Consider the following 22,145-nt stretch of genomic DNA (forward strand, 5'->3'; position numbering starts at 1 on the left):
CTTGTGGTTAAACCTTAAATTACGCAGTGATGAAAGGGAAAAAAATATTGAAAAAAAAATAGTCATTATCAATATTATATAAAGAATTCTAAATAAATGATAACAAATAAAGAGATAAATACAACCGACAACCTGGAATGACACCACAAACATAACTACTTTTCATTTTTCTAACCTCCCACTTTAAATGATAGCCTGTTGCCGGAACCGTCCTCCAAAGCAAGCGTTGTTGTTAATACTGCTAACACGCTCTTTTAAAAAACCAACAACAACGCAGGTCATCTCTTATGAAGCCAATTTCTGTCCTGCATGCACGGTCCTCATTATAGGAACCCGTTAGTGAAAAATGGCTTTAATTTAACCAAATGCTCATTGTTGGGGGGGATGGGGGGGTATATGAGGGGGACTTGCTGGCAGGCAAATACAATTTCCCCATAGTGTCGTCTCCTTTTGCAGAAGTGGCTGTTGAGTTTTAATTACTATAATACCTCAATGTGCGCTGCGTTAGTTGACCCGGGAAATTGTTGGACATCATTTTTTGTTTTTCCTGTTTTGTCATTTGTCTTAATAGTAAGGTCACGAGCTCTATAAGCAAAGTGTAACAGTGTTTAATTCACCTTCGTGTGTGTTTTTGGGGTTGGACGGCCTTTGTAAATTGTTAAAGGGGCCCAGGCTTACATTTGCAACTTTAATTTTAACTGTTCTGTGGAAGAGCTTGGTGTATTTTTTCAGTTATACTTGGTTTCAGTCCTTTTAATTAAAGCCAGATTTACTTTGGAGTAGTTAGTGTGCAGCTTGTGTAGCAATACAGATTTACTATCCGCTGAAAATGAGTCAACACGCCGCCAATGTTGTCTAAATAACACATAACACAACACAAGTGAGTGGCAAGATAATTGCGTCTTGCCTGCAGTCAAGCATGACGGTGGTGGCGTCATGATCTGGAACTGAATGAGTGATGCCACCACCGGGGCAGCTCTGGTTCATTGAGGGTAAAAACATGATTTCTAACATGTATTGTGATATCCTGAAGCAGATTATCACCATGGCTATTTTCCAACGTGCTAAATGCAGCCGCAAAAATGGTGCTCTGGTTGTTTTGATCGTACCTGGAGAGCTCACCTTTCTTTTCAAAGACATGGTTTTATTTTTTTTAATTTGTTTTCTTTCGCTTTCCTTTCCGCTCCCTCGCTTGTTGTGGCATCCCACATGCCGTCTTCCCACACCCCCTACAAATAGCCAGTGAACGTGCTACATTCCGCGGCCTCAGCGCAGATCCCCCAAGGCCCAGAGTTGTACTTTTTGTGTTGGTGGGCATGTTATAGGGTCTTCATGAAATAGCAAAAAGCCCAAAAAAATACAGGTAGCTCACTGTGTCCTTCCTGTATTATGTGTTCTTTTTATGGTCTTTTTTTTTAAAATCGATTTTACAAAAAATCTTGCTGCCTCGTTAACACCAAGCTCTCTTTCATTCATTCATTCATTTATTTTCTACCACTTTTTCCTCACGAGGGTTCGCGGGGGTGCTGGAGCCTATCCCAGCTGTCTTCGGGCAAGAGGCGGGGTTAACCCTGGACTGGTGGCCAGCCAATCACAGGGCACGTATAGACAAACAACCATTCACACTCACATTCATACCTATGGACAATTTGGAGTCACCAATTAACCTAGCATGTTTTTGGAATGTGGGAGGAAACCGGAGTACCCGGAGAAAACCCACACATGCACGGGGAGAACATGCAAACTCCACACAGAGATGCCCGAGGGTGGAATTGAACCCTGGTCTCCTACCAAGCTCTCTTGTATTTGTTTTTAGACTATCGCTACATTAAGGCTTAATAATAATTGTTGCCTTTTAGAACCTATTTTAGAACAATTTTAGATCACTGAAAACACACATTGATGAAACTCTTTCTAAAATGTGAGCATTTGTGGGAAATATTTGTTTGTTTGAGATCTTGCCCCAAGTGGAGGAGTTTAAGTACCTCGGTATCTAGTTCACGAGAAAGGGAAGGATGGAACGCAAGATCAGCAGGAGGATTGATGCGGTGTCAGCCATGATGGCGACTCTGCATTGGTCCGTTGGTGCTGAGGAAGCTGGGTTAAAAGGCACAGCTCTCCGTTTATTGGTTGATCTGCATTCGCAGTGAAGCTTTGTCACAGGTGACGAGTGGCTGGCTGCCGGCCTGCGCTTGAACATCTCCACCCAACTTTCCCCCTCCCCTGGTGCAGGTTTCCAGTTCATATGTTGTAAAATGTGCTTATTTGTGCTTGCGTTGATTAGTTTTTTTTTCCCAGTCCCACATTGTACATACTTTTGGCCTTGTTTTTTTCCCCCTTTGTCTCCTTTTTCCTCTTCCCTTTTTATCACCCAATCATCCTGTCCTGTCTAGCCCCCTGGCATATTGTATAATAAGTTGTATATGTACGGATGGGTTATTGCTCAAGTAAAAGCGATTTTTTTCTCTATCTCAAAATGAATAAATGGAATAATAGAAAAATAAAGAATTTGTAGTGTAAAACTCAACAATCTGACAGCATGTTAGTGTCCAAGAAATTGCTCCCATGTGCTCGCAAGGCGGCTCCACCAGTAACCAGCAGTCCACTGCAACAAAGAGCAGACAGGCGGCAGTAGAGCAACTCGAGCAGAACATGATAAATCACAGTTTACCAATTAACAAAATAATCATGATTAATCACCATTTGCAACTATGTCTGACATATGCCATTTTTACTATTTTAATAAGAGAAAGCCGCAACAAATCACAGGACAAGATTATGTATATTTTACATCCCATATGTTTATTATTGGGCTGCATGGTGGACCGAGTGGTTATGGCCACACAGTTTGGAGACCTGGGTTCGCTTCCCCGCTCGGGCATCTCTGTGTGGAGTTTGCATGTTCTCCCCATGCGTGCGTGGGCTTTCTCCAGGTACTCCGGTTTCCTCCCACATTCCAAAAACATGCTAGGTTTAATTCTCGACTCCAAATTGTCCATAGGTATGAATGTGAGTGTGGTGTGAATAGTTGTATTGGCTGGCGACCAGTCCAGCGTGTACCCCGCTAGCTGGGATAGGCTCCAGCATGCCCGCAACCCTCATGAGGATAAGCCGTGGATGGATGTTTATTATTGGCAGCTCCAAATATACCAAAAATGTTTAACAAGCTAAAACAAACCAAACAGCATTGTCTTCTCTTCCATGGATCCCTGCAATTCTGCTCTGGGCCTAAAGGCCTAAGGTTATTTAGAACAGTACAGGTCTGGTAAATTTCAAGTTAGGGTTGGGCGATATTTTTTATTTACCAGTATGGAGTCTTCCAACGATTAGAAAATGACTTATGCTGGTATGAATGATAAAGTTGTGCACCATGGCGAACTTTAATACATAAGATGAATGAAATGCTATCAAGGAACGCTGGTGTGGGGAAGTATTGACATGGCGGTCCGCTCTCACTATCGACACTACCTCCTCCCGAACAAAAACGGTTGAAATGGCAATAAACACTAGGGAAGGTTGGCGGAACCGAGCAACATGAATGGGTTAGCTAGCGGGGTTAGCTTAGTTCAGCATGCTAATATGGTTGCACGCATTTGGAATTGCATAGGTGACTACATCGTACTTAATCACAAGCACAGGTATTTGTTAACAATAAATAAATGAATGGGTTAAGGTTTTTAGGTTTTTATACAAGACTCTGCTAAATTTATATCGTTTTATATCATCATATCATGATACATCCCAAAAATATTGTGATATTATGCCCAACTACTTGAAAACCAGTACGGCAGGGATAGAAATACCACACTTTTATCCTAGTTAAATAGGCCCATCTTAGCCAATTGCTCTTTTGTGTGGAAAATAAACATTTGCTTCAATGAATTTATTAATGTGTTGTTGTGGTTAGCCTACTCACTAGCATCCAGTGGTCTTCTGGTGACCATCTGTTTTTACTGCGTTGATGTTCAAATTTTGGATTGTCCTTCCAATGCAATGAGGACGTGTTATTCCAAGGTCAAATGAAGATGAATTTGTGTATTTGTGTAACATACAGTACATGTGTATGGTGTTGGAATTGCACATTGCTATTGATGTTAAGGTAGGAATAAAGTTACAAAAGAGAGTCTGACTCTGGTGGGAGAATATACTTTTAATTAAAATTTGTATTTATTTTTGAGGGCCCTTAAAATGTTTTCAAAAATACCTGTCCTCCTTTTCCAACTATAGATTTCGGCACAACTTCCTCCATCTTTGTGTGGTCCACTGCTGTATTTCATTGCATTTTGGACAAAGCTTTTTTTCATGGACATTTTCTTGCTGCCCCACACACAGATACCAAACAGCGTTTCCCCCAAGGATTTTGTGTTTTTTTTGCTTGTATTTTGGAACATATCTTGACGCATCTAAGTCAGCAGTGGTTCCAGTCTTTTATATCCCTCCATCATTCAGACTTGCTGACAGGTCAATTAGAGGTTGTGGTCCAATCTTCCAAAGTGATGGTTCTTGCAAGAATGTTTTCTTTGGATTCACTCACTTTGGATGCACTCCTGTGCACATAGCTTTCATTCACCATGGGGAGATCACACAGGCTCGTGGAACATATTTTGGTATGCTTGATCTCGTCATGTGGAGACACTAGGGATTCTCCAATCAGGGTTATATGCTGTCGATTCCAATACTGATCATCATCAGCCGATATTGATAACGATCACAACTGTACATTTTTTTATTTCTTGATGATGAGCCTATCCCAGCTGTCTTCGGGCAAGAGGCGGGGTTAACCCTGGACTGGTGGCCAGCCAATCACAGGGCACATATAGACAAACAACCATTCACACTCACACTCTTGATGTTGTGGCCAGTAACAGCTGGGCAAAGCATAGTGTCATGTTTGTATTGTAATGACATGAATTGTAATGACATGAATTGTCATGTCGCCTCTGGTTTATGTGATTGGCTTTAAAAGGTATTTATCGGCATATGCCGATCATATTTTTTAATGGAAATTTTTCTGTTTGGATGGTAGAGTATTGTCAAGATTGTTTATTGGATACTCGGTGTGGTACAGTATATCATATTTTGGTACGGAATGGAGATGCACCGAGTTCCCACTCTACAATATAGTTACAGTACTTGTCTACTGCAGCTCAGCATTTTTTGGGGAGAGAATCACTTGCTTGCAGTTTGCAGGTTTTTTATGTTTTATTCAAAAAAAAACATTAAAGCAGTTTATTTTTACAAATTTTTCCCTGACTACCCAACCGTGACTAGGTACCTACGGAATCGTACTGTTTGCGTACTATTACAGCCTTAGTGCATACTGTTGTTGGACCACATCATGGCCATAATTTACTTGTCGCTGTACCTACAGGCTCTTCTCCCTTGTTTTTACTCTTTATTAGGGGATGTAAATTGATTATTTGACTCTGAATATTTGCCTTTTATGAGCGGCTGCCATGTAATGTTTAACCAACGTCTCTGTCTTGCATATTTGCCTGTGCCTGTGTTTTCCCATGCCGTGCTACTGCGAGCTCTCTGATCTGAAAGGCTGCAAATCCTGCAGCTTTTTTCTTTTTTGTGATTCGAGTTTAGTTTTCCAACTCCTTAAAGAACACCTGTAGGGCATCAGAGAGACTCAGCTGATCCACGGAATGCTTGACGTAAACTCAGTCAGTAGAGTGGAACGTCTAAGCTTGACTTTAATATGTTCGGGGGGCGGGGGGTGGGGGGGTCACTGGACATAATTTCTTTCCATTTTAACATACGTAACTGTCATGTAGAAGTAATACTAGGCATGCAGAGTAATAGACTAACTCGCTAAGGGAGATTCCCTTAGTCAGCTAGAGCTTCCTGTCACTCACACTTACAGTAAGTGACCGTAAAGTTTTAACACTCTTTACCGTCATACCACCAAGTACATCTCACTTTGCGGTAAAAGAGGCAATCACACAAATGCTTTTTGATCATGTCCGCAAGACTCCGGATATTTAAAAAAAAATGCATATTTTATGTTGCATTTGGGCCTTTCATCCACACTCACAGGTTTTTGTTCTTAGAAACTGAGCTTTTGGAGAGGCGCCACATTTATTTGTGTGTGTCCACATTTATTTGTGGCAGGTTGCCACATATAAATTAATATTCCCTAAGCGGGTCTTTGAAAAATTCATTGTGATCTGCTGTTGAATCCAGTATTTTCAACTTATTGTACTCAGCAGCATAGTTTGTCTATTTGTGTTCTGCGGTCGGTCTAGCTACCAGTCCATGGTGTACAGGATGGATGGACAAAATCGGTGAATGACGCAAACACACACACGCATGCTAAGTTTTAACTTTGAAGATGTTACATTTAGTAATGTTCATGGAAATTCATTATTACTTGGGTGCAGAACCAATTAACCTCGATAAACGGGGGATGACTGCACACATAATATGGAAGTGGCAATGTGCTTAGCAGGATTGGAACCACACACTATAAACCTTGCAATCCACATTTTTTTTATGTGGCGAATGAGAAGCTTTTTTGCCCAAATGATGTTTGAATGTAAAAATATAAGTATTATTGTTATGTTTCAATTGTAAAACTGGAATATACGTTTTCCCAACAGACCATACAAGTTTTATGGTTATGTGTGGAGAATTTTTTTGTTGTAGTTGTTTCAATTTACTTTCAAATTATAATTAATCATAAATTACTCAACCGGTTTCCTCCCACATTCCAAAAACATGCTAGGTTAATTGGTGACTCCAAATTGTCCATAGGTATGAATGTGAGTGTGAATGGTTGTTTGTCTATATGTGCCCTGTGATTGGCTGGCCACCAGTCCAGGGTGTACCCCACCTCCTGGCCAAAGTCAGCTGGGACCCTAATGAGGATAAGCAGCATAGAAGATGGATGGATGGAAATTACTAAATCATAATTAGTAGTTACATTTCTAAAATATTGATGTTTTCTTATAAAATCAACAATATTAATAGCAATTTTGTTAAAAGTTAGAAACTTTGATTTGTTAAAACAAATTTGAATATTTTGGTTTTGTGAAATATATATTTTTTGTAAATTGTGAGCCACTAGAAGAATGCTCAAAAAAATTATTATGTCGACAATAGCTTATTCTAACATGAGTCAGCCCATCCCTGGGTTGTCATATTAAAGAGTTTTAAACTGTATTGCATATAATGCACACTGTCCAGGGTCTACAGCATGGATTGACGGATGGATGTACTCAACCGCCTGGACAGAGACTGCTATGCTACATCTGTGTTGCAATGAATTCCATTTCTGGTTCAATAGTGAAAGTAAAACGCTCAAAGTGAAAAACAAAATGTTCTTTTAGTGCTGAATGAGGTTTCCTGAGATATACGGAAGTCTGGCAAGTTTTTCTGAGGTTTTACGTGATTCCGTGCATGCACCACACATGCATTACTATGACTTTGTCTGCCTTTTGTTATGCCTAGTTATACGGTATACACTAGAGGTGGACTAAGTGTGGACAGTGTGTTGGTTGATAAGGTCCCCCACACATTGAATGTTTCATTCCTCCAGAAGGCATAGTTGCAGGAATGTGTACATGTGGGAAGGGCACAACACTTGCGGCACGGGGGAGTTTCTCCTGTTGCACCCACCACTGTGTGCCGCCTTCCTACTTCCAGTCGCTGGTGCTCATCCCTGTATGTCACAACCCAGTGCACTCACTCGGGTCCCTGACTGTGCACCAAGGGTTGCGCGGTTCCTCCCCCAGCTGTGAGGAGCCGGGTTCTGACATGGCCTGTCCCTTTAGCTCACTGTGGATGTTTGACATGCTGAACGCAGAGGTCAACCTGACCTACTTTCTTTCTTGGCGGCTCTTCTGCGCTCCTCAGCAGAAGAGGGGGGGGGGTTATGTGAGGGCGGAGCTGCTTACGCCTCCACTGCTGTCCTGGTGTGTTAAATCACCGCCATATGTGTGCATGTGTGTGTGTTTCTTTCTTCGTTTTTTTTTTTTATGTGTAGGAGGCATCACATCATCACATGCAGACCAACAGTTGTGAGTGTGTGTGAGGTCGGACTCGAAGCGCTCTGTGGGGGATGCAGGTAGATGCTGGGCAGCACTTGTGCAGGACCCCTGCAGTGAGCTCTGTCTGACTCGCTTTGTGTACCTCTCTCAACACACTCTGACCTCTTTGGCTTACCTCGCTTTCCCCCCAACTCCGTGTTGTTTTTTTTTTTTTTGTTCTTTAGACAGAGCCATGCACCTCTCTATCTGCATTTGAGGTGCTTTGTTGTCAGCTTTGCTCTCATCTTCTGCACTGGGATCTGTCAGTGCAAGCCACTTCTGTTGTCATCCAATTGTAATAAGAGAGCTTTGGTGCAAGACTAAGAGTAAGGCAAGTGTGCTCCAACCCTCATAGTAATCTAATGGTACTGTCATGTACTGCTGTATATAAAATAATAATCTACAAAGAAAATACTCAACACACCAAATAAATGGTGCCAGAAATGAGCCAGAATTTTGTTACCTGGAGAAGAGCATGGTTTGATATGCATGAGTGACAGGCCCAGTGTCTTTTTCTTATCCATTTTTGCTTATTTGGGGTCTTGTTTTGGTAGTAGTGACAGAAAAAAAAAAATGGATGGGAGTGTCAACAGCGTCTTCAATGTAATAGTTCTTTAATCCATACCAATAGAACAATGAACATCTCCAGCACAAGGGATTTGGCGCATTAGCATGCTTGGAATTGACAAATAAATAATTTTGTGATATAAGAAAACCTGTTAAAATATTTTGTGTTTTCATGTAGACATTGACTAATTTTGACTTTTATAAGAGTAAAATTTTGATTATTCATTCATTCATTTTCTAACGCTTTTTCCTCACGAGGGTTGCGGGGGTGCTGGAGCCTATCCCAGCTGTCTTTGGGCGAGAGGCGGGGTACACCCTGGACTGGTTGCCAGCCAATCACAGGGCACATATAGACAAACAACCATTCACACTCACATTCATACTTATGGACAATTTGGAGTCGCCAATTAACCTAGTATGTTTTTTGGAATGTGGAGGAAACCGGAGTACCCGGAGAAAACCCACGCATGCACAGGGAGAACATGCAAACTCCACACAGAGATGACCGAGAGTGGAATTGAACCCCGGTCTCCTAGCTGTGAGGTCTGCGCGCTAAACACTCGGCCGCTCTGCCGCCCAAATTTGCATTATTATTCAATAAAAAGAAATATACAACTATTTAAAAAGGTAATTTTTTTCTATTCAGTCAAGTTTTGCCCCACCCTACCCACATTCTGGTACCCAGTAGTTGGCAACCCTATGCCCTAAAACACTCCCTTTGTTCTGTTTTATATTTAATACACATACTCAGCGAGCCTTTCGCAGTATATAAAGATGCTCTCATACAGCAATGGATGTTGCAACAGGCATCCCGCCAATATTTACAAAAAAAAAGAAAAGAAGCAGGCTGTGTTCATTAAAATATAAACTTCTAAAGTAGCAGCAGTAAGCATTGTCTCCTTGACAATATCAATGATTTAGAGCCAGTAGAGGGTACTTAATGGACACAGCCACCTCTCTCTCTGTGTGTGTGTGTGTGTGTGTGTTTAGCAGCTTTGGCTCTTTGAAGACATACACAGAGGTAAAACACATTTAAGTGCTTAAGTGTGTATGCCGTTGTTCATCTTGTGCCACGCAGTCTGTCGAGCAGATGTGGTTTTTAGACTAGCAAAAAATGGGAGCATCAAATCTGTTTGTCAGCATACACTATGCATGACCCTGCACTGCTTAAGTTGGGACAAGGTTGGAGATGCACAACCACAAAAATGACTAAACCTAGTCAGTTGTTAACATCTTATCACTCGGAAGGAAAGTGGTCCACCCACACGTCTTCTCAAGGGAGAATGCTATAGAAAGTAAACTTGGATCTACTTAAGAGTCGTTAGTCAGTTCATTTACATGCACTAAAAAACTAATTAATGCATGAATTTGGTTGAAAGCATCTTTTTTCAAACACATATAAACACCTTAATTAGATGGTATTTTTAAAGACTTTTTAACATTTATCATTTTTAGCATTCTGAAATTATGCGATTGGAAGACAGTTTCCTCTGTATATATACGCTACCATCTATGTGTCATTGTAGTGGGGATTCTGCGCACACACCACTCTCCCCGGTGGAATATAACATGGAACTGGATCCCATTCAGTTAGTGATGTAGACCAGTGTTTTTCAACCTTTTTTGAGCCACAACACGTTTTTTTACATTGGAAAAATCTTGTGGCACACCACTAACCAAAAATGTTACAAAATGTCACCACGACTTCACACGTGCATCAAAAAGTCTATCGGAGGAACAAGCTAGGTGTTGCCACACGGACCAATATTACATTGCTCTGCCAGTCTTTACACCACAGACACTCGACAGTAGCCACGTTTTTACATGACCAGTTTTTCTTTTTCCGAATGACCTTTCGGGAAACAATGGTATCCATAGAAAGTAATATTCCAATCTCTTGTCTCCATGCGCCGCTATCATCAACCAGAATAGTCAATGGGGCATGCGCAGTAAAACGTAAACATCAACATCACGTGATATCGGCTGCCCCAAGTTTTTCTTTCACTTGTTGGAATAACTCCGTATTGCCAGTTTTTCCTTCGTCCAGTCTTGAAATTTAGTTTGAATCAAAAACAAACTTTGCTTAGTCCAGTGCCGATTGCTGGCCTCCATTTTTAAAACTGAAGAACGTCTGGATCTGCGTGTTACGTCATATCTGAGCATGTGCTGAAAGAACGCACCCGGGATAAATTTAAACAGGAAATGATCAAATTCAATCTTGCTAATATTTTATAATTAAACTCAGGACATGTTTTATATAGATATATATTTTCTTTTTAATAAAACTGCACTTGTGAATGGCGTATAGAAGGGTTTAGATTCAGTTTCACAGACGGCGCTAATGCACACGAAACCTGCTTGCCAACCGCCAATAAACAACAGAAGAAGAAAAACACCAGGAAGAAGAACGCACTCTGATAACTTTCCGTTTGAGCAGGCACAAGATACCTCGATCGGATTGGTTAAAGGAATATTCCATCCCTGTTCAATTCTTTCCGTTTGAGCAAATAAACCAAATGCAATTGGAATATTTGGGTCCATGTATATACTATTGACATAATGGCTATTGACATAATATTTGCAAATGATGATTAATAAATGTTAATTATAAAAAGTGATATTGGATAATTCCTCACGGTTTCTCAAGGTACACTAGTGTGCCGTGACACTGTGGTTGAAAATCACTGATGTAGACATCCATATTTTTTACACTTCCGATCCCATCCTGATATGTAAATTTGGATGCCTGCCAATAGAGATACAATTCCGATGCCAGATCATCCGATGCAACCACTTTAAAGGAAGAATTTTAGCCTGACGCATTCATGACTTCACAGACAACACAGAACTCTTAACATTGCACATACTACATTGTTGTTGCGTTTATATGAGACTGCAATAACAGTTTTTAAGTGCTTTTATGCATGTTACGTTACAGCTACGTTGTCTGATTCTTTTGGCTATGTTTGCTATATTCTTCTACCTATAGTGGCTGACAAAGATAGATGGATGTACCGAGTAGTGTACTTTTTATATCCATGTAGATTTACTATCCACTTAAAGCACATGGCGTTTATTGTCTAAATAGCTGGCAACACAAATGAGTAGCAAGATAACGGTGTCTTGCCTCCGGTGTCAAGCTTTGGGATGGTGGTCATGGTCCGGGGCTGCACAAATGCTACCAACACAATGGGAGCTGTGGTTCATTGAGGGAAAATTATATTCCAACTCGCACCGTGACATTCAGAAACAAGGAAACTGCGGCGTGGCAGTACTCCAACATGATAAGTAGGTTTGATTATTTGAATTTGAACGGTTCCGATTCCTTGTTTCGATTCCAGTTTTTAATTATTTCCGATCCCGCTGCTTTTAAGAGGCTGGGTCATAACAGTTTGCATGGTTTCAATGAGGTTGCAAAGCTTCTTTTTGGACTTCTCAATTATTCATTCATTCATTTTCTATCGCTTTTCCTCACGAGGGTCGCGGGGGTGCTGGAGCCTATCCCAGCTGTCTTCGAGCGAGAGGCGGGGTACACCCTGGACTGGTCGCCAGCCAATCACAGGGCACATATAGACAAACAACCATTCACACTCACATTCATACCTATGGACAATTTGGAGTCACCAATTAACCTATGGTAGAAAACCCATGCATGCACGGGGAGAACATGCAAACTCCACACAGAGATGGCCGAGGGTGGAATTGAACCCTCGTCTCCTAGCTGTGAGGTCTACGTGCTAACCACTAGACCACCGTGTCGCCCTGACTTCTCAATTAATTTTTTGTAATGCTATTACAAATGCTTTTTACAATGTTTTTTATCAATATTACTTTGAACTCCTTATAGTGTTGACCCATTTTAGCAGACAGTAAAGCTATATTACTATACAATCACTGACTACTACAGTATAAGTTTCATTTATACAGTATTGTCTCTTGAGAATATGTGCTGTAAGAAACTGAAATGTGAGGGGCGTGCACACTTCCACACGCATATAATGTAGTGCAAGAGCAACTATTCCAGTTCTATAGGGGCAATACTGTAAATACATAGTTTTGGGGGGGATGAGATTTCCTTTCCCTCCAGGCACAAAGATAAATGACTGACACTGTGAAGCATCTCTTTGTTTTCTGTTGGTGAACATTGTCAGACTACCTCTGGTATCCTCTGGCATTTCAACAGCGGCGAGATTGACAGCATCATACAACGAGCCTGTCATTACTGTCCCCTCCTGTGGTATAATTGCCTCTAGTGTCGAACAAGGGCCGCATGCACTTGGGAGGTTTGGAGGGAGGTGGGGAGTGGGAGTGTGGGAGGGGGGGTTCTGAGGCTGGAGGAGCTACCCGCCAAGTTCCACTCATCTCTTGCGTCTCGTTAAAATCATGGGAGATATTATGCTACCTTTTAAATCCATCTGTTAACAGCACTACATGAAGGTAGTGGAGGTATATGGGGGTCTTTTTGGGGGGGGGTGATGGCTTGTGTCCAGCTGCTTTTTCCAGCCCCTGGTGGCTACTTCAGCCAGCCTCTTCACCCCCAATGAGACAGCTGTATGACGCTCCCTCTTCACCACCGTGAAGTAGTTTCAACCGTGTAATGAGTTAACTTTCAGGATGGATCTACATAATTTATTTCCTGTCCTCATAGGGGGATCGCTGAAGCCTTAATTAATATCAGGCTTTGCCATCCCAGTGTAGGACACCTCCTGCCTCGTGTTTTTTTTTTTTTTTTTGGCACATGTTGAATTTGATATGTTGTCAAAGGAATGTTCTTATTATGTCTTTGCGTACCTGCTGACCTCATGTGAAGAGTGAAACCTGGACACATTTGTAGGTCAGCTACCAAGCTTGTGTGGACTTGCTCTTTACTGGTAAATGTGTTGGTGTATACTCACCTTTTGTACCTTTCTCTGTTTTTTTCACCCAACAGAACTCCATACGGCACAATCTGTCATTGAACAAGTGTTTTCTCAAAGTGCCTCGCTCCAAAGATGACCCAGGAAAGGTGAGATTTGTCCATTTTTGACTCCATTAGGACTAAATAGAATACATTACAACTAGATAGGCCCGTGTTTTGCTGATACTGCTTTGAGTTGCAATAGGAATAGAAAAAATATATAGTAATAAACATTAAATAGGGCTGCACCATTATGCAAAATCTGTGAATGACGCAAACACACACACATGCTATGTTTTAACTTTGAAAATCTTACATTTACTAATGTTGAATTCTACTTCATGGAAATTCACATATTGCGATTGGGTGCGGAACCAATTAACCTTGATAAACGAGGGATGACTGTACACATAATATGGAAGTGGCAATGTGCCTCGCAGAATTGGAACCGCACACTATAAACCTTGCAAACCACATTTTTTTTACATGGCAAATGAGAAGCTTTTTTGTCCAAATGATATTTTAATGTAAAAATATAAGTATTATTGTTATGTTTCAATTGTTTATTCTGAAACTGAAATACAGGTTTTCCCAACAGACCATACAAGTTTTATGGTAATGTTTTTTTAGTTGTTTCAATTTATTGTCAAATAATAATTAATCATAAATTACTCAACCGGTAGCCTGGTGGTTCGCATGATCCAGAAGATTTGGGTTTGAATCTTCAAATCCTGAACATCTGGGTTTCAATCTCCATTTGGCATCTGTGTGTTTAGTTTGCATGTTCTCCCTGTGTGTGCCTGAGCCTTTCTCCGGGTATTCCGGTTTCCTCCCACATTAAAAAAAACATGGATATTCAGTTTGTTGGCAACTCCAAATTGTCCATAGGTATGAATGTGAGTGTGAATGGTTGTTTGTCTATATGTGCCCTGTGATTGGCTGGCCACCAGTAGTCCAGGGTGTACCCTGCCTCCTGGCCAAAGTCAGCTGGGACCCTAATGAGTATAAGCGGCATAGAAGATGGATGGATGAAAGTTACTAAATTGTAATTAGTAGTTGCGTTTCTAAAATATTGATGTTTTCTCATAAAAGCAACAATATTAATAACAATTTTGTTGAAACTTTGATTTGTTAAAAACAAATTAGAATATTTTGGTTTTGTGACAAATATAAAAATATATATATATATTTTTTTTTCGTACATTGTGAGCCACTAGAAGAAACGCTCAAAAAGCCTTTGCTTTTGTCTTTGGCGAAAGGTACAAGTAAATGTGCAAAAAAAAATGATTTTTGATTTTGGTTATGTCGATAATCGTTTATTCTAAGAGTCAGACCATCCCGGATTTGTCATATTAAAGAGTTTTAAACTGTATTTTAAACTGTACTGCCCCCTTGTTTTGCACAACTCCATTTTATCTGTATTTTTACTGTGTATATGACGATGCACAATAGTTGAATTTGCTGTGAAATATTGTTGCTGTTAGCTCTACTACTGTAAAATATCAATCAATACAGTATTTACGTAACCTGACCTTAAGTAATGCGTGTCACAATAAAAGTATACAAACAGAAGAGCATGCTTGCAGCTGGCAGTGTTCAACCTTCTTTGTGTTGTTGTTTTTGGGTGCATATCAAGATGCTGTCTGTTAACTTTGACTCGCTGCCAGAACTCTTGACAGTCTAGAAATGCATGGCACGCTCTTAATCTATTACCAACCTGCCACCCCCGCAGGATTGCATTTCATATGTAAGAAGAGACTTTCTTGAGGTGTTTTTTTTTTATTTTTGGGACAAGCACAGGCAGCAGCAACAGTGGGTAACATGAGTAGAAGTCAGACTGATGCAGACAGACATGTAACATGGTTTAAGTCAAGTTATTTCCAATAATCGTGCTTCCCTTGGGCATTTTCTGTCTCACAAGATGTAACTGCATTTGTAAAATCATAGGTGGCTCGCGCCCCGCAGCTTTATATCTACCTCTGCATACGCTTAAACTGTTGATTGTGCCACTCCGTTATTGGTGTGAAACTAATGCCTGTTAGCGTACTGTTTCCAATGAACTCATCAGCGATATTAACACTGACTTGCTCTTTACCGTGATTGCATTGGTTGTGTTGCTGCTGTGTTGTGCAATAGACTAAATGACCATTTGGTCAGACATACACAGAGAGATGCACTCCAAATCACTATTAAAGTAAAAAATAAAAAACATGTTACACTGTGGGCGGCACGGCGGTCGAGTGGTTAGCGTGCAGACCGCACAGCTAGGAGGTCCAGGGTTCGATTCCACCCTTTTGTTTGCATGTTCTCCCTGTGCATGCGTGGGTTTCCTCCCACATTCCAAAAACATGCTAGGTTAATTAGCTACTCCAAATTGTCAATTGGTATGAATGTGAATGTGAATGGTTGTTTGTCTATATGTGCCCTGTGATTGGCTGGCGACCAGTCCAGGGTGTACCCCGCCTCTCACCCGAAGACAGCTGCGATAGGCTCCAGCACACCTGCGACCCTCGTGAGGAAAAAGCAGTAGAAAATGAATGAATGAATGTTACACTGTATATAATGACTTTTCCAACAAACTCCCAATTAAATGTCCTCTTTGCGTTTTCTGTAATCTGATAATTTATGTTTTTTTCACATATTTCTACGTGCTGTATTACCAGTGTTTCTCATACATTTATTTATTCATGGTGGCCTGCCACGACTGAATTTGGACCACCACAAATAAATATGCTGCTCCCTGTTAGCTTTCTCTTTTAAACACATAATAATGAGAATAAGAAGACGTAGCAGGAGGGATCAGTGTAGCCAACTTAGTGACTGCTATATTTAGTGAGTATTCTGACACTTCTAGATGGTATTTTTCAATAAAGTGCTTAGTGACTTTTTCTGATCTTATTTAGCACTTTTGGAGATTTTAAAATGAAAGCACATATCACACCTTTCAAGGAGCATTTGATTCATCTTGCTTGGGACATATTAAAAAACTACATATTAAAAAAAACTACAAATAGAGTCGACAGATGAAAGTATATTCAAACATATTTGTTTTGCTTTTCATGTTTGTTTCTCACTTTTTGTCTCTCCCTTAGCGGCCATAATAATTACATACACATGCATCATGGACACTTATGCCAATGGTGCACCCATCCGCAGATAGATTTCAGTCCTGTGAAACAATGATCTCTATTATAAAACGAGAGGGATGACATGACTTTATACAATGTACAGCTCATGTTTGAAATAAGAACATTTCATGTAACTACACAAATTGTGTAGGTAACATGGAAAAAATGTTAACTTTGAATCACTGCCAGAATTCTTGACAGTCTAGAAATGCATGGCACGCTCTTAATCTATTTTTTTTAGCACAGACAGCAGCAGCAGCAGTAGTGGGTGAGGTGAGAAGAAGTGATGAGAGACATATACAGTGTATATCAGGGTTTAAGTCAGGTCGTTTCCAACAATCTAGCTTCCCTGGGGGGCATTGTGGAGAAAAAACAAAAAGAAAATCACTCCTAATTTTCTCATTTTTCCCCATCCCAAACGGACGTACAGTCTAAAATGGTAATTTGACATTTGAGTCTCAGCAGGACCACCTTCCGTCGCTTTCGCAGTCCCATCTCTTGCGACATCAAGCTGGTAATTAGCCAACCCTCATCCACTGATGACGGTGCAGCCCGTGGGCGTAGATTTGTACGCTGCCGTGCATAGGTCTAATCATACAGTCATGGCCCAAAATATTGGCATACCAAAATGCCAATGTTTTTGGCCATGCCTAATATGGCATACGTGTTAAACTCAGGCCCGCTGGCTAAATCTGGCTCAACTGTTTGAAAAAATAGCATTGAGTTGCTGTGAAGTGCTTGCAACAATCTGCGCAATCAAGTAATTCTTTCGGTATCAACTGCTCCTGGCGTTACAAGACATAAGTGGCCATAGTATTATATACGGATGGATTGGACAAGCATTTAACTTCAAAATGTAACTGTACACAACTAGAAACACTATGTAAGCTATTTAACCCTTTGGTAATGGTAATGGTTTTATTTCATTTGAACATGCATCAGATTACAATTGAGTGCATCACATAATCAGTTCACAGTTCCACATGTCTAAAAGGAGTAGGAAGAAGCAAAGCTTATTAAATCCTACCCCTCCATCTGGTACTTTTATAATCAGTAACTGTTATATTTGTTCACTTCCTGCTTTCCATAATACTTTTTTTTTGTTTTTGTTTTTTTTTAATAATGTACCTCGTACCGAATACGAGGTGATATTACCCTGTCTGTACAAAATAAAATAGGTATAACTACAGCATTTTAACTGGAGCAAAGCCACCGGAAACGAGTTGTATATCAGAATGTAGACATTTCAAGCAGAAATGAACGGACACAAATACTGATATTTTTATTGAAAACGCAATGATTGGACGATTGAAGCTTTAAAAGCTGTCCACAATTTGTCCCAGCCTGAATGTGTAATCACAACAGACATTAAATTAATATGTTCCAAACCCGACACTGTACTCGAGGAGTACTCGGATAAAAGGTATGTAGGCCTCTTACTTATCCATTTGATATTTTCTCAACATTTGACTGTACTAAATACAAATTTTTCGGCCTGGATTATTAAGGCTTGTCCTGTCATGCATCAAACAATGCAACATCAAACAGCCATCTATGTGTGTGTGATTGATGCATACAAATGTGCTACGTTTGTTTATCAATTACGTTGGTTAAACGGACAACAAGTCGGTTTGAAGTTTTTTTTTTTACTTTCAATATGTAGAAATGTGCACATAATATATAAGTGATGAACATTTTGGGATTAATAAAAAGAAAGATACAAAGTGTGACACCCCTGGCGTTATGGAATACCACCAAGTCAGCCTAATTTGTACAACCAAAGCCAAAAAACAACTAATATACAAGTATAATAGTTAACAGGATTTCCTTTTCGGAACAATGTAAACTTTATTATTTTATTGCCTTAAGTGCAGCATTAATAGTTGTAGTCCTGACACACACACCACCACCACCATGCAGACATGTCAGCGGTAAGTTAGTTTCACTTTGGACGTTGGATATTAGGCTCCATAGCTACAGCGGTAGTTCTTCTGCTGTGGGACTGCTGTGTCATGGTGCGGCGAGCTTACACAGGAAGTGGAACTCCTCTTTGTTAGTACTACGGGCCATCCATGAATTACTATTCCCTTGAAGAGGCGAGTTTATTTAAAAAAAAAAAAAAGGATATGTAATAAAAAGGTACATTCAGGAATACTTTGATTGCATTTTTTGATGCTTTGCAGAGTGATTATCCATTCCACCAATTCATATATGTATATATATATATATAAATGCAATATACTAAGTTCTATGTGAAGTATTTCCATAATGCCTCATATTAACTCTCTAACAAGATCTCAGTGTATAGACTAGTTATATATCTCATCTCGTTTCATATTATCTACATACTGTATTGTATATAACTCTGGGAAAAACTGTTGATTTTTGTTAATACTTGGGTTGTTTATATTGTTTATATTGTTTATTTTTCTATATTGTGTATTTTGTACTGCTTAACTGACTCTGTACTCTTGCTGCTGTGCAATGCAAATTTCCCCACTGAGGGACGAATAAAGGCATATCTTAATATCTTAATCTTAATATAAATATATGTATATATATATATTTTTTTAAAGGATCGGTACGGGATAGCATTGGAAAGACAAAAAAAATGTGGATCAGGACATCCATACTTACTATTCATATAAGATAGAGCTATAGTTACTGCTACCTATTTACTGTTTTTCACCCTTAATAAGTGCTGTAAAATCTTGCAGTACCGATATTGCAGTCTTGAGTATCGCCCTATCACCCAAACCAATACCAGCATGAATCATGCATATTTTTTTTTTTTGTTTATTTTGTAGTTTGGAATGTTAGAAAAGGCTTGGTTAAGTGGTATGACTCAAACAGAGAACAGTAGGTATGAGGAAAAACTCACATTCTCATACTTTGTGGATGTTTTGGATGGCGGGGGCGGAGGTTTGGTTCTCTGTGGTCTTGCAAGCATCCTCATACTGTTTTTTTTTTTTTTTTTGTGGTGCTGCTTTGGAGTCATGATGGGGTTGGTTGTTTTGAACGTCCCTGATTCCGTACTACTGTGGGGACTTGGCCACATGGCAGGTTTTGTACTCAGCAGCAACATACATTTTGTTAGCACATTAGCACACACTGTTGTTGTGATCGTGTGGGCTCTATCCGAGCACTGCTACATTAAAACGCTGGAGCAGAGTCTGGAATAGACTCCTTATGTCGGAGGGTTGACATCAGAGATTTTAGATGCAGTCTGATATGACTATTGTACATATTACTGTTATATCTTGTTGCATTCATAGATCATACTGTTTATAATTTATATAATCTGCAATAGCCATACTCTAGTCACTTCATTGCAATACTGTACATATTACTGTTATTATATATTGTCACATCCATACTGTGCATACTGTTTATAATCTGTATAATCTGCAATAGCCATATTATAGTCATTTATATCCCTGTACATATCCTCACTGTATTATAGTCATAGCCTGTTATAGTTTGTACATAGATCTGTCCATTTTTCTACATTTACTTACTACTAAGGTACTTATAAAATTGCACTTCTGGTTGGATGCTAACTGCATTTTGTTGTCCTGTACCAGTGACATGAGCAATAACAATAAAGTTGAATCTAATCTAATATAATATAATTTGACACTAGTTTTTTGCTGATATTGGACTGTTCAAATCATCATTGGATCCGGAAACCCGGGACGCATTGGTAGCCATGATTAGCCATAGACTGGGCTATACTCCATTTATTTTTAAAGAAGATACGTACATGCTATGTATTGCAAGGCAGTTCCACTTCCTTTCCATCACTTAATGTGTTCTGTGTAGAAACTCAGTACGCCCCAGTACAATACAGAATGTTCCGTACAGAAAACTCCAATTACAAATATATGTACCATTATGTCCACGAACCCTAACCTACATTTCATTTCAGAGAATTTACTACACAGCAGGGAAAAAAAGGCACAAATAATTACCCCTTCCACACACACAAGCATGGAGTGCTTCGGCTGGCTGTGTAGACGATGGGGACTGAATGCTAATTTGGTGTTTTGCTGTAATCCTCTGATATTGACACTCCTGGGAGCTGCTCCACTAAATACAAAATAATCTATTGCTGTATGGATCCCATTCCAGATGCACGGCCACAACGTTGCTCGAATGCTTAATGTTTAATTTGGAATTTTCCTCACTCCCTTACAACACCCCCGCCCCCATCCCCAACCCGCCTCGCGCGCAAGACAACTTCAAAGAGTGCGGTAGCTGCTCTTGATATGTTGCATCAATATTGTAATGTGGCAGGAATATGAAAACTGCTGCTTGGATGAGATAGGAGAGTCAGAGCTGTCTGTCTGTCTGCGAGATGCTAGTGATTAGATGGCAACCGGTGCGCCTCAAAACACACCTCAGAGGCACAAATGCACATAACAATTATTAGGAATGATTAGGAATGTGGTCGATTATGTGGAATTGATTTATGATTTGTGTTGAAGCACTGATTGGCTGCAACCAGCAGAGGCGCTGTTGTTTCGAGCGGTTTGCTGTCCAATGAAGGAAGTTGAGTTACATCCACGCAGACCTTCACTGTGGGCAACATTGTTCTGCACAGTAAGACACTGCCATTGAAAGCCGAGTTCAGGCAGAGACAGTGTATACAATAGAAATACATATGCTGTCACTTCATAATACAATGCTGTATTACTGCAACATTACTGACTTCTGCCACTACCTACTGCTAGGTGGGGGATAACTTGTAAGCGGAGGTTCAGTTAACCACTTCTTGATATGTTTTTTTTAATATGTTTTTTATTAACTCCACAACATTGCAGTAGCTGCATTTGGTGGTCAGTATCCAGAAGATTGATGTACCTCAGCATGCACTTTAAAATGTTGCCCCTCATTTGTTTGTGTGAAACTTAGCATCAACAGTATTAACACTGGCTAACAGTTTGCTCCTTAAAAAAAATAACTTTTTTAGAATTTTGCACATAATCCACAAATCTTATGTGAAACATGAACACGTTTCTAGAAAACTAGTATGAGCTAGATAACAATGCACATCATGGGGACCTACCTATGTCGACTACAAAGCACTCTTAAAAACATCTCACACAGCGTTTTATTGTTTGATACACTACATATGCTGTGATCACGCATTAACAAATACATTAATGATAACATGTAATACTTGATTTAGCTCAGGAGCTTAGGCAACTTCCATAAACGGCGGCATAGAAACAATGACGGCATGTACTATGTTCGCTGTCAGTGAGATGGCTGTGTCTTCCAGCACAAGGTGTGTGCTGCAGTCCTTAGTTAAAAAACGCTGATAGCAAACAAGAATCTTGTTGAGTCATTGTCACAAAATTGGGAGTGACGTTGACATGAGCTGCTCGCGAGGTGTTGTGTTAGTCCGCCAGATAAGTATAGTTTTTTGAGTTAGCTGTTCCAATAACAATATCGCTGTAGGTTGTCATTTATGTAAATGGGACACTGTTGCCATTTTTTAAATCAGTTTTTGTTAAG

At 40.0% G+C, this 22,145-nt stretch overlaps 1 protein-coding gene across 1 annotated transcript in view; it reads left to right on the forward strand.

The window, feature by feature from the left end:
* The window catches only part of foxj3 (forkhead box J3), a 126,948-nt gene that overhangs the window by 74,825 nt on the left and 29,978 nt on the right, over positions 1 to 22,145 (forward strand). Inside the window, exon 3 of the mRNA XM_058055612.2 lies at positions 13,531 to 13,605. Coding sequence (XP_057911595.2) covers positions 13,531 to 13,605 — 75 coding nt within the window. The remainder of the gene's footprint in view (positions 1 to 13,530; positions 13,606 to 22,145) is intronic.

This window comes from Doryrhamphus excisus, linkage group LG18, assembly GCF_037039965.1.
Source record: "Doryrhamphus excisus strain RoL-2023G ecotype Guam linkage group LG18, RoL_Dexc_Guam_v1.1, whole genome shotgun sequence".
NCBI classification, from domain to species: Eukaryota; Metazoa; Chordata; class Actinopteri; order Syngnathiformes; family Syngnathidae; genus Doryrhamphus; species Doryrhamphus excisus.